The sequence below is a fragment of the Stenella coeruleoalba genome, assembly GCF_951394435.1.
Source record: "Stenella coeruleoalba genome assembly, chromosome: 1".
In the NCBI taxonomy this organism is placed as follows: Eukaryota; Metazoa; Chordata; class Mammalia; order Artiodactyla; family Delphinidae; genus Stenella; species Stenella coeruleoalba.
The window spans coordinates 58,530,542-58,544,919 of NC_137169.1; the positions used below are offsets into that span (position 1 = coordinate 58,530,542).

At 43.1% G+C, this 14,378-nt stretch overlaps 1 protein-coding gene across 3 annotated transcripts in view; it reads right to left on the reverse strand.

Annotated features, from left to right (window-relative positions):
• Positions 1 to 14,378, reverse strand: part of WLS (Wnt ligand secretion mediator) — a 105,487-nt gene that overhangs the window by 3,118 nt on the left and 87,991 nt on the right. For all 3 annotated transcript variants that reach the window (XM_079930569.1, XM_079930568.1, XM_079930570.1), the window contains exon 11: positions 14,184 to 14,337. In XM_079930569.1, coding sequence (XP_079786695.1) covers positions 14,184 to 14,337 — 154 coding nt within the window. The remainder of the gene's footprint in view (positions 1 to 14,183; positions 14,338 to 14,378) is intronic.

The window sequence follows — 14,378 nt, forward strand, 5'->3', positions numbered from 1 at the left end:
ACAGAGAGGTCAAGTAACTTTCCCAAGACCCAAGTTGATAAATAGTGATGTGGGGGGCTTCCCTGGTGGTGCAGTGGTTGAGAGTCCACCTACCGATGCAGGGGACACAGGTTCGTGCCCCGGTCCAGGAAGATCCCTCATGCCGCGGAGCGGCTGGGCCCGTGAGCCATGGCCGCTGGGCCTGCGCGTCCGGAGCCTGTGCTCCGCAACGGGAGAGGCCACAACAGTGAGAGGCCCGCGTACCGCAAAAGATGAAGCCTTGTTTCTAACCATTGTGAAATGAGACCAATCTCTGCCATGGGATTTAATCTCAAAGGACTATCAATAGATCCACATCTATGGTACGACATCCACAGATACGCTGCTGTTGCTTGATTTGAACTGCTGGAATGCATACCGGGGATGCAGAAAGCTACATAAACTGCACTCTAATGATATAATGATGAGCACAGCTTCCTAAGACTGGCAGCATTTTAATGACAATTATTTGTGTAAATGTGGCTACTTTAGTCAAAGAAGGGAAACTTCTAATTTAATTCCAAGGTGGTTTCACAGAATTTGGGAGAGATCCACATTCTTCTAATATTAATAAGGGCTACCTAATTCTGTCCTCACAACCACTAAGGCAAATTAATACCTCATTACCCAGATGTGGAAGCCAGAAAGCTCTCATACTATGAGTTTATATTTATTTCTTGAGGTCATACACAGTATATATTGGAGCCAGGATTCCAAACCATCTGTGTCTACCTCCAAAGTTTATGTTCTTTCTATAACACTCCTTACTTTTCTGTGGAATTTCTTCCAGTCCCACAACAAACCTCTTCCCATTTTCACCTTCAATGCTAAGCTCAAATGATAACTCTCTGTAATGATGTCTCTGGTTCATGGAAAAATGAGAAAATCAAGGAGAGAGTATTGTTAGTAAAGCTAAATTATTTCCATGCCAAAGACTGTTGTTTACAATTATATCCTTTCTACATTTTGGGTGTTAACAAAATACTGGATGGTGGGTTTTCTAAATCTTTAAAAATTAAAAAAAAAAAAAATTAAAGAATGTAAATCACCAGCACAGTATCTGCTGTGTAGTAAGTGATCATTAAAAACACCCACCAATACTTCCTCACATGGGCCGGTCCAGCTCCTCCCTGCTCTGCTCTACACGGTACTATCTAGCCCAACACTCCAGCACTGGAATTCCCCACTGGGGTTTAGGGACAAACACTCAGCTAGAAAACAGGTGTAGCTGGGCTTGCCTGGTGGCGCAGTGGTTGAGAGTCCGCCTGCCGATGCAGGGGACACCGGTTCGTACCCCGGTCCGGGAGGATCCCACATGCCACGGAGCGGCTGGGCCCGTGAGCCATGGCCGCTGAGCCTGCGCATCCGGAGCCTGTGCTCCGCAACGGGAGGGGCCGCAGCAGTGAGAGGCCCGCGTATCGCAAAAAAAAAACAACAAAAAAAAACAGGTGTGCTTTGGGATGACTCAGCCTTTGTGATCCCTTCTGGGGGATAAGGCAGAGTGGCCTTGGTAGGAAGGGTTCAGGGATCTCTCAATCCCTTTCAACGATCAAGTTGGTTTATACCAGGCTTGAAGTGAGCCGTTTCCCATCTACCTCCAAGGTGCCTCCAGACACTCAGTGCCAGGCACCTCTAAGGAGGGGAACAATAAATCCTAGACATTTTGCATGAAATCTCAGCATCGTAGCTTGAATTGTACCTCCCCGCCAATCCATTTGTTGAAGTCCTAATTCCCAGTACCTCAGAATGTGACTATATTTGGACACAGGGTCTTTAAAGAGGTGATTAAGTTAAAATGGAGTCATTAGGGTGAACCCTAATCCAATATAACCATAATTTCTCCTTCTAAGAAAAAAAAAGATGAGGATACAGACATGCACAGAGGGAAGACCATGTGAAGAGACAGGCTATCAAGACCCACTTCAGAATCTGAGTCCAGCCCTGGAGGGAAGACCGATTCCATCGCTGCTCACAGACATCAAGGGGGAGCCAGCCTGGCCATGGGTAGGTGCGTGTCACTTAACACACAAGCAGGGGAAAGATCGCAACAAAAGGCAGCCACTGTCAAAGCCTCATGACTCAAACCAAACATTTACTGAGGCAACAAAAGCCTAAGCCACCTTTCCTGTGAAACAAGCAGCAGGAGACCTCAGAAGCCTCCAGAAGCAAAACTGACCCTGAACGGTAGCTACCAAGACACAGGGCCTGGGGTTGCTGCTGTGGCTTCCAGCAGAAAGAATGTGTCAGACAGAAGACATTTAGTGGGAATAGAAATAGAAAGGAACCTGTTGGCACTTAGAGTGTCTCCTGTTCCCTCTGTCATAGTCATCTAGTCAGGAATTCCATTTCTCACTTTTTTTCTAAAACCTTCTGATAAGAATTTTATAAACGAAATAACACAAAAATGAAAGCTAGTATCAAGAATTGACTTCATAAGCAACTCCAACTTTTTTTCCCTACATGAACTGGTGACTTGAGGGGATCTGGACAGTGTGTCCTGTGTGCAGGGCATCGATGGTGTACCCCTGCGAGATGAAGCCTTTGCTCCGGGCTGAGGGTTAACATCAGCCTGTGTTGCAGTTTGTTTCTGCCTGGGAAGACATCCAGAATGATTTGCAGATAGATTATGGAAACAGGTAAAAGGAAAAGCTTTAATGAAAAGGCGTCAGGAGCACGGCAGAAAATGTGAATGGTCCTTGAAAGAGAAGGTCTAAAGTATCTTTGCTAAATTAAAGAAAAAAAAGTATATGTATATCTATATATATGTATACACATAAGATGATTATATGTAAACAGATACATATGTATACATTGATAGTCTCATTATATATACATATATATATATATATATATATATATATATTTTTTTTTTTTTTTTTTGCGGTACGCGGGCCTCTCACTGCTGTGGCCTCTCCCGTTGCGGAGCACAGGCTCTGGACGCACAGGCTCAGCGGCCATGGCTCACGGGCCCAGCCGCTCCACGGCATGTGGGATCTTCCCGGACCAGGGCACGAACCCAAGTCCCCTGCATCGGCAGGTGGACTCTCAACCACTGCGCCACCAGGGAAGCCCTCATTATATATATTTTTAACACATTAAAAACTATTCAGTTTTATTAATTAACGTATATTAAGTACACACATAGTCTAAATAAAGCCTTTCAAAATCCACTGTATGATCCAATCAAAATACAGATTACAAGCATTCACAAACATTCCTGTTCTTCTGATATAAGAATCTGAGAATTGGGATCTCTATGGTTTACAAAACTAAGGGTAATCGTTTAGTAAACATGGACGTAAATTAATTTTACAACCATATATATATAGGCTGATTTGAATGTGTTTATACCAACACTGCAGCTATGGTGGATCCACCGACAGTTAGGACCCTGGAGAACCACACCCCTGCGGCACCAATCAGCTGCTGACAACATGAAAACATTCTCGCTTGGACACCCTGGCTGGAGCTGTCCTGCCACGTCCCATGTTGAGGCAGAGGAGGAAGTCTTATCTCCTAGATCAGACTGCTAGCTCTGTGAGAACAAGCATGTGTCTTTGTCACTCATCCTCTCAAACCCAGCACAGTGCGAGGCGCTGAGGCACTCACTGGTTCATTGTTAAGGCTCATTTTCCGAGCCACACAATAAACAGAATTACGTGAGAGAAAATGTTCTTTGGAAACTGACCCTCTCTCACACCTGCTGCCCGCTTTCTCTCTGGCCATTCCTTGACCAAAAGGGAGAAGCAAAAGTCTGTGCTCTCTGCTTTCATTTCCTTCCTATCCACTCCCCCTCCACACACACACACACACACACACACACACACACACACACACACATTTCTCAGCATCTCTCTCCATCTCCCAAACAAAACAACACTTCTCAATGGCTTTTTCTCTCTCCTTAGCCCCTCTGGCCTCTGCTGCATCAGAAACTGCTTGCCAAGTTCCTGGAAATGAGCTTTCTCCAGAGCTCCACTCAGGATCCATCTCACGAAGGCAAGAAGAGCCACATACCTAGGATTCATTCTCCATAGCAAGAGATCCAAATTCTTGGCTCTGGACCTTACAAGCTAGAGTGGGGAGGGAGTCCAAGCCAGTTAAAAATAAAAACTTTCCACAAGAAAGGAAAAGGAGCATGGGAAGGCTGAGGAAGGAGGAGGAATGCTATCCAGAGAGTCGGAGAATTTAAAAATACACTGTAGGGCAGTGTGGGAAGATGAGGAGTTTGCATCTCCCCACAACTTGGGCACCGGCAGGGTGCTGGTGGGGTACCTCGAAGCCCAAGGTGACAGGAGGAACCCCCAAGCGAACTGGTAGGACGTGGGGGGACTGAGGAGGTAGGAGAAGTGGAGGCCAGACAGGACCGGTGCCCTTGAGGGGCGGCTGAGAGGGGGAAGGGGTTCACCCTTGGAGGCTTGGATCAGGGGGAGCATGCCCAGCGCATCACCTGCCCAATCATCCAGAGAAGTCTGCCTGATTCTCGGGCCAGGTCCTACGCCCTCAGAGGCCCACTCCAGGCTGCATGGGTCCTGGGGGCATAGGAGGGAGACGGGGAGGAGATCAGGAGAGGCGGGCAGGAGGGGGCCTCCAGGACCGGAGGAGCGGGAGAGGAACAGAGGGCGTTGGCCCCACCCACTTGAGCCAGGGAAACCTACTGAGCTCCCAGGTGGGGTCCCCAGTGCTCTGAGACCAGAGGTGGGAGGCACACCTGGGCCCCTTCTGTTCCGTTGAGCCTAAGCCCCACCCCCAACACTCCCAGGGCCTTTTCCAGTCCTGTGTGTCCTAAGCATAGGGCCCGCCCACTGCCCAAACCCCACCCCTGCTTAGGCCCCGCCCTCCATAGCTAAGGCCTTTTCCACCTTTTCTTCTTTTCTCCTCCTCTTTTTTATTATTATGGTTCTGTTTTGCCTTCCATCTGTTGTTTCATCTCTATTTTTATTTTTACATTCTTTCTAACATATCTGTTATTTCTTAGTATAATTTTATTTTTCACTTTGTTATTGTTCTCCCCCCCCCTTTTTTTTTGGCTGCTCCAGGCAGCTTGTGGGATCTTGGTTCATGAGCCAGGGGTCTGGCCAAAGATCCTGCAGTGGGAGCTCCGAGTCCGAACCACTGGACTAATAGAGAACCTCAGATTCCAGGGAACATTCATCGGAGTGGGGTCTCCCAGAGGTCCTCATCTCAGCACCAAGACCCAGCTCTACCCAACAGCCTACAAACTCCAGTGTTGGAAGCTTCAGGCCAAACAACCAGTAAGACAGGAAAACAATCCCACTCATCAAAAAAACAAAAAAATGAGATGGCAAAAAAATATGTCACAGATGAAGGAACAAGGTAAAAACCTATAAGACCAAATAAATGAAGAAGAAATAGGCAATCTCCCTGAAAAAGAATTCAGAGTAATGATAGTAAAGATGATTCAGAATCTCAGAAATAGAATGGAGGCATGGACTGAGAAAATACAAGAAATGTTTAAGAAAGCTGTAGAAGAAGTAAAGAACAAGCAAACACAGATGAACAACACAATAACTGAAATGAAAAATACACTAGAAGGAATCAGTAACAGAATATAACTGAGGCACAGGAACAAAAAAGTGAGCTGGAAGACAAAAGTGTGGAAGTACCTGCCAAGGAGCAGAATAAAGAAAAAGAATGAAAAGAATTGAAGACAATCTCAGACACCGCTGGGACAACACTAAATGCACCAACATTCAAATTATAGGGGTCCCAGAAGAAGAGAAAAAGAACGGGTCTGAGGAAATATTTGAAGAGATTATAGTGGAAAACTTCCCTAACATGGGAAAGGAAATAGTCACGCAAGTCCAAGAAGCACAGAGAGTCCTATCCAGGATAAACCCCAAAAGAAACACATCAAACCACATATTTATCAAACTAACAAAAATTAAATTCAAAGAAAAAATATTAAAAGGGAAAAACAAAAAATAACATACAAAGGAAATCCCATAAGGTTATCAGCTGACTTTTCAGCAGAAACTCTGCAGGCCATAGGGAGTGGCAGGATATACTTTAAGTGCTGAAAGAGAAAAACCTACAACCAAGATTACTCTACCCAGCAAGGATCTCATTCAGATTCAATGGAGAAATCAAAAGCTTTTCAGACAAGCCAAAGCTAAGAGAATTCAGCACCACCAAACCAGCTTTACAACAAATGCTAAAGAAACTTTTCTAGGTAGGAAACACCAGAGAAGAAAAAGACCCACAAAAACAAACCCAAAACAATTAAGAAAATGGTAATAGGAACATACATATCGATAATAACCTTGAACATAAATGGACTGAATGCCCCAACCAAAAGACACAGACTGGCTAAATGGATACAAAAACAAGACCCATATATATGCCTGTCTACAAGACACCCACTTCAGACCTATGGACACATACAGACTGGAAGTGAAGGAATGGAAAAAGATATTCCATGCAAATGGAAATCACAAGAAAGCTGGAGTAGCAATACGCATATCAGATAAAATAGACGTTAAAATAAAGACTGTCACAAGAGATAAGGAAGGACACTATGTAATGATCAAGGGATCAATCCAAGAAGAAGATATAACAATTATAAATGTTTAGGCACCTAACATAGGGTGCATAAACCCACCTCAAGACATAAGGCCAATGCTAACAACCATGAAAGGAGAAATCGACAGTAACACAATAATAGTAGGGGACTTTAACACCCCACTTAAACCAATGGACAGATCATCCAAACAGAAAATAAATAAGGAAACACAAGCTTTAGATGACACAATAGACCAGATAGATTTAATTGATATTTATAGAACATTCCACCCTAAAGTTGCAGAATACACTTCTCAAGTAGACACAGAACATTCTCCAGGATAGATCACCTCTTGGGTCACAAATCAAGCCTTGGTAAATTTTAAAAAATTGAAATCATCAAGCATCTTTTCTGACAACAATGCTATGAGACTGGAAATCAATTACAGGAAAAATACTGTAAAAACCACAAATACATGGAGGCTAAACAGTGAGCTACTAAATAACCAAGAGATCACTGAGGAAATCAAAGAAGAAATAAAAAAATACACAGAAACAAATGACAACGAAAACATCATGACCCAAAACCTATGGAACACAAAAGCAGTTCTAAGGGGGAAGTTTATAGCAATTCAATCTCACCTCAAGAAACAAGAAAAATCTCAAGTAAACAATCTAACCCTAGACCTAAAGGAATTAGAGAAAGAAGAACAAAAATACCCCAAAGTTAGCAGAAGGAAAGAAATCATAAAGATCAGATCAGAAATAAATGAAAAGAAATGAAGGAAACGATAGCAAACATCAATAAAAATAAAAGCTGGTTCTTTGAGAAGATAAACAAAATTGATAAACCATTAGCCAGACTCATCAAGAAAAAAGGGGAGAGGACGCAAATCAATAAAATTAGTAAAGAAAAAGGAGAAATCACAACTGACACCACAGAAATACAAAGGATTATAAGACACTACTACAAACTATATGCCAATAAAATGGACAACCACGAAGAAATGGACAAATTCTTGGAAAGGTACAATTTTACAAGACTGAACCAGGAAAAATTAGAAAATATAAACAGACTTATCCCAAGTAATTAAATTGAAACTGTAATTAAAACTCTTCCAACAAACAAAAGTCCAGGACCAGATGGCTTCACAGGCGAATTCTATCAAACATTTAGAGAATACCTAAAACTGATTCTTCTCAAACTCTTCCAAAAAATTGCAGGGGAAGGAACACTCCCAAATTCATGCTACAAAGCTACCATCACCCTGATACCAAAACCAGAAAAAGATATTACAAAAAAGAAAATTATAGACCAATATCACTGATGAACATAGACACAAAAATTCTGAACAAAATACTAGCAAACAGAAGCCAACAACACATTAAAAGGGTCATACACCATGATCAACTGGGATTTATCCCAGGGATGAAGGATTCTTCAAAATATGTGAATCAATCAATGTGATACACCATATTAACAAATTGAAGAATAAAAACCACATGATCATCTCAATAGATGCAGAAAAAGCTTTTGACAAAATTCAACACCTCTTTATGATAAAAACCCTCCAGAAAATGGGCACAGAGGGAACCTACCTCAACATAATAAAGGCCACATATTACAAACCCACAGCAAACATCATACTCAGTGGTGAAAAACTGAAAGCATTTCTATTAAGATCTGGAACAAGACAAGGATGTCTACTCTCACCACTCTTATTCAACATAGTTTTGGAAGACCTAGTCACAGCAATCAGAGAAGAAAAAGAAATAAAAGGAATACAAATGGGAAAAGAAGAAATAAAACTGTCACTGTCTGCAGATGACATGATACTATACACAGAAAATCCTAAAGATGCCACCAAAAAACTACTAGAACTAATCAATGAATTTGGTAAGGTTGCAGGATACAAAATAAATGCACAGAAATCTCTGGTATTCCTATACACTAACAACAAAAAAATCAGAAAGAGAAATTAAAGAAACAATCCCATTTACCATCACAACAAAAAGAATAAAATACCTAGGAATAAACCTACCTAAGGAGGCGAAAGACTGTTACTCAGAAAACTATAAAACACTGATGAAAGAAATCAAAGATGACATAAACAGATGGAGAAATACACCATGTTCTTGGATTGGAAGAATCAATATTGTCAAAATGACTACACTACCCAAAGCAATTTACAGAGTCAATGCAATCCCTATCAAATTACCAATGGCATTCTTCAGAGAATTAGAAAAAAATTTACAGTTTGTATGGAAACACAAAAGACCCTGAACAGCCAAAGCAAACTTGAGAAAGAAAAATGGAGCCGGAGGAATCAGGCTCCTTGACTTCAAACTATACTACAAAGCTACAGTAATCAAGATAGTATGGTACTGGCATAAAAACAAAAATATAGATCAATGCTACAGGATAGAAAGCCTAGAGATAAACCCACACACATATGGCCACCTAATTTATGACAAGGGAGGCAAGAACATACAATGGAGAAAAGGCAGCCTCTTCAATAAGTGGTGCTGGGAAAACTGGACAGCTACATGTAAAAGAATGAAATTAGGGCTTCCCTGGTGGCGCAGTGGTTGAGAGTCCGCCTGTCGATGCAGGGGACACAGGGTCATGCCCCGGTCCGGGAAGGTCCCACATGCCACGGAGCGACTGGGCCCGTGAGCCATGGCCGCTGAGCCTGCGCTTCCGGAGCCTGTGTTTCACAACAGGAGAGGCCACAACAGTGAGAGGCCCGTGTATCACAAAAAAAAAAAAGAATGAAATTAGAACACTCCCTAATACCATACACAAAAATAAACTCCAAATGGATTAAAGACCTAAATGTAAGACCAGACACTATAAAACTCTTAGAGGAAAACACAGGGAAAACATTCTTTGACATAAACCACAGCAAGATCTTTTTCCACCCACCTCCTAGAGTAATGAAAATAAAAATAAACAAACGGGAACTAATTAAACGTAAAAGCTTTTGCACAGCAAAGGAAACCATAAACAAAATGAAAAGCCAACCCTCAGAATGGGAGAAAATATTTGCAGATGAAACAATGGAAGTAGGATCAATCTCCAAAATATACAAACAGCTCATGGAGCTCAATATCAAAAAAACAAACAATCCAATTTAAAAATGCATGGAAGACCTAAATAGACATTTCACCAAAGAAGACATACAGATGGCTAAGAGGCAAATGAAAAGATGCTCAACATCACTAATTATCAGAGAAATGCAAATCCAAACTACAATGAGGTATCACCTCACACCAGTCATAATGGCCATCATCAAAAAATCTAGAAACAGTAATGCTGGAAAGGGTGTAGTGTAAAGGGAACCCTCCTGCACTGTTGGTGGGAATGTAAGTTGATACAGCCACTACAGAGAACAGCATGGAGGTTCCTTAAAAAACTAAAAATAGAACTACCATATGACCCAGCAATCCCACTACTGGGCATATACCCAGAGAAAACCATAATTCAAAGAGAGACATGTACCACAGTGTTCACTGCAGCACTATTTACAATAGCCAGGACATGGAAGCAACCTAAATGTCCATCGACAGATGAATGGATAAAGAAGATGTGGCACATATATACAATGGAATATTACTCAGCCATAAAAAGGAACGAAACTGAGTTATTTGTAATAAGGTGGATGGACCTAGAGTCTGTCATACGAGTGAAGTAAGTCAGAAAGAGAAAAACAAATACCATATGCTAACGCATCTATATGGAATCTAAAAACAACAACAACAACAAAATGGTACTGATGAACGTAGTGGCAGGGCAGTAACAAAGACGTAGACATAGAGAATGGACTTGAGGACGCGGAGGGGAGGGGGAAGCCTTGGTGAAGTGAGAGTAGCACGGACATATATACACTACCAAATGTAAAATAGATAGCTAGTGGGAAGCAGCAGCATAGCACAGGGAGAGCAGCTCGGTGCTTTGTGATGACCTAGAGGGGTGGGATAGGGAGGGAGGCTCAAGACAGAGGGGATATGGGGATGTATGTATGCACGTGGCTGATTCACTTTGCTGTGCGACAGAGGCTAGCGCAGTATTGTGAAGCAGTTATACTCCAATAAAGATATATTTAAAAAAATACAGTGTATCCCTCTGAGAGTTCATTTTCTAGGTTTCCATGTAATATTCCAAATTAGCTTTTTCCAAGGAGCTTCAAAATTTTGACAAACGCTCCATAATTCCTATGATACAATGTGTGATCTGGTGGTGGATGAAGAGATGAAAAGGGAAGAGAGCAGAGAAGAAAAATGATCGGAGAACCCAACTTGGAAGAGCCCTTTCCAAATGCACAGGGCACAGCACCAGCCAGGTAAGCTAAGGGCACAAGCTGCTAGGGGCTTACGGGCTTCTGCAAAGTCACAGTGGGTCATGTCACCACTGCAGGGCTGCTAAATCCTGTGACTAAAAATTGTGTTTATGATCAGAACAGGGTCCCAAAAGAGTCTGCCTGCTAGACTGCTTGAATGTTTTTCAACAAGGGCCCTATTGGCATTTGGGGCAGGATAACTCTTTACTATAAGGGACTGTTTTGCTCCTTGTAGGACATTTAGCATCCCTAGAATCTGGCCACTAAATGCCAGTGGCACGTCCCTGTCATAAATGACAATCCAGGACAGCTATGGACATTTCCAAACACTTCTTTGCAAGAAGTTTCCAAACACTTCTTTGCAGTGCATACGACCTCCTGTTGAGAATAGCTTTTGAGCTTTCTGTGAAATTACCAATCTGTGTGTTGTGTAGACTTCAAAAACAGCAACAAATCTGTTGGGGAACAAATCAAGTTCTATTCTCAATGGCAAGGTTCGAAGCCTAGGAGGGTGGCTGCTGTGCTGAGTAAGACGTCCTCATGGGAGCTGCCTAACACTTGGCTTGCGGCTCAAGCATCTGACGCCACAGGGTGGCAGGCAGTCATCCTGCCTCTGCAGGCCTGGCCACAGCTCTGGCCTCCCATGTGCCTGAAAGTGTTGGGCTTGGGCGAATTCTCACCAGTGTTTAGAAATCCCTTACGTGTGACGGAATCACCCTCTGGGCTACCACTTTATGAAAGGAGGTGCTCTTCTGCCACTTCCTCGCTAACGGGAATGAAGAGAACCATAGAATTTTACGGTCCCAAAAGATTTTAAGAGATCACGTACAGGTGGGAGAAGTGGTGCACAGAGAGGGAAGCAGTTCACCACTAGTCCCACAGCAAAAACAACCAAAATAGTTTATGTCCATAAAGTGCTGTAGCAAGCGGTCAGTACTCAATAACTGTTACCCGCTAGGATTATTTTTCCGACATCCCAGGAAGTCCAGCCATTGCTTTAGGTAGTATTTCCCTGGAAGGCATGAACTCCACCTACTAGGTTCCTGCTTAATACTCTCAAGTCAAGGACAAGTCCATATGGTTTCTGTCAAAGTCCAAGAGGATGGCCATGAAATGAAATCAAGATTCTTGTTCACAAGCCCAGAATCCCTTCCTTTGGCATTATGGAGGGCCACGAAGAGACTACATGCTCCCATTACCATGCATATAGTAAAACACAGAGTGCTAGCAGTGGAAAGGAAGCTGAAGGCTACCTGGCTCACAAGCTTTGTAGAAGGGAAGTCAATCAAACCAAGAGTTGGGCAGGTGGGTAGGTGAGCCAAAGGTCTTTATCCTTGCCCAGGACCCATGCCAGAGATGGACTTGATAGTGTGACAGGAAGTCATGGAGTAGAAAGGAAGAGAGGCCTGGTGTCTAGGATGCTTTTGTACAGAAGAGGCAGGTGTAATACTGGGGACAGATGGTGGCTGAGACCATTCCACGACCCTTGACCCTCAGCACAGATGCCCTCCTGTCCCTGCTCCATCCCTCATGTTCATCTCAAGATGACCTATCTCAAGATCACTGGCCCATCTGTGAAATAAGAAAGCTAATATAGAACTCTTATTTCTAAAGCATTAATGCACTCAACATTTTCAAAGCACCCTTAAGAACCGATCCTGGCCCTTAAGGAGTTAAGTGTTCCAGCAGGAGAGAGAAGGCACAGGCAAACCCATCTACTACACCTACACGGTGAGTGTCATGTGAAAAGCGTAGTCATGTTCCCCCAGGCCTGCTCTTCAGAACACCAGTTCCAAAAGATACCATGCCTGGAAAAAGGTTTCCAGGGCCAAATGATTTAATAATTTGGAAGTGGGACTACCCTGGTGGTCCAGTGGTTAAGACTCTGTGCTCCCAATGCAGGGGGCCTGGGTTTGATCCCTGGTCAGGGAACTAGACCCCGCATGCCACAACTAAAGATCCCGTATACCACAACTACAGATCCGTGCACCGCAATTAAGACCCAGCACAGCCAAATACATAAATAAATAATTTAAAAAAATAATAATTTGGAAGTGCTGTTACCCCCACCCATTTTAGAAGACATAGTACAAATTAATGCGCTAAAGGCATTAAGATATCTTGCAGTAAAATCATATTAATGCTGATTAAAAACCCAATGATTCTCAAACTCATTTGACTACTAAAGCCTACCAACATCCCATGGCAACAATATTCTACTGAACGTAACTTGCCAGACTCCAACTGGGGTGATCAGGAATGGGTCTGAAGGAGGAGGAAACATTTTGAATGGACCCAAAAGACGAGTAGGGTTTTATCAGGCCCAGGTGGAGGGGGGATATGAATCCATCGACTCAGCAGACACTTGCTGAGCACTTCCTATGAGCAAGGCCAACCCTTGGTGCCACGCAGACATGCAGACCTTAAAGCCCTGATCTCTGCTTCAGGGCAGAGTGAAGGGCACTGGCTCTGATTTGACAAAAAACATCTTTTGTTTGGGGAATAGGAGGCACGTGGCCAGGGTAAAGCAGACATGAAAACGGGAAGAAAGAATAAGGGTGGAGCCAGACAATGTAGGCCTAAGTATACAAAGAAAAAGGAGCTCTCAGATGTGTTGTTTACCAGGTCACCTCTTCCATGTTAACAGCACTGGCCCAGGCAGTAATGTTCATTTCCCTCTGCCATGGCTGGTAGAGAAACCCCAGGCAAGCCTCTCCCTTCTCTGGGTCTCAGTTTCCTCATCTATAAAATGACTGGACTGACTAAATTCTCCAAGGCTCCTTGCAGCAGCACCAAAGACAGCATACTAGCACTTAAGGGGAGGGAGGCTATGGGGACAGGAGAATAGCTACCGGTTTGGATGTGTCAACAGGCTTGCAGGAAAATGAGCAGAGGAAAAACAAAGCTAGCTCCACTTCCACTCAGGGCTCAGTCCCCATCCACCCGATATCTCAGATTGTGGTTCTCAAACTAGAAGAATAAATGTAGCACACTTTCCAACAGTCAATTTTGTTCAAAAAATTGAGGAAAGTAAATTTAATTTTTGTACTAAGACTGGGAGATATTGTAGACTAGCATGCAATATTCCCAATGTATTTTAAAGATTTTTTTAAATGAGGACTTAATAGAAATATCTGCCCTATGCTGGCGTTTTGTCTTATGGCCCCAGAGTCCCTGGAGGTGTTCATTCACACTTGGAGGGAACATTCGACTGGGGAACCCAGAGCCTTTGCTATCTAAGTCTTGTAGAGACAGAAGCCTACTTATCCTGATTAAAGCTATGCCAAAGAGGCTGGAACTCACCATTAGACTGGTCTTCCCCATAGTTCTTATGGGATGGTGCATACAAGAACATCAAAGCAAAGACATACAGGTTCCACATGCCATAGATGCCGGTAAAAAAGGCACTGTTCACTTGGACCGTGACGCCGCCCCACTTCCAATGGCCTTCAGTCACCTACAGGATAAAGGAGTGACATTCAATTGGAACCAAGAAGA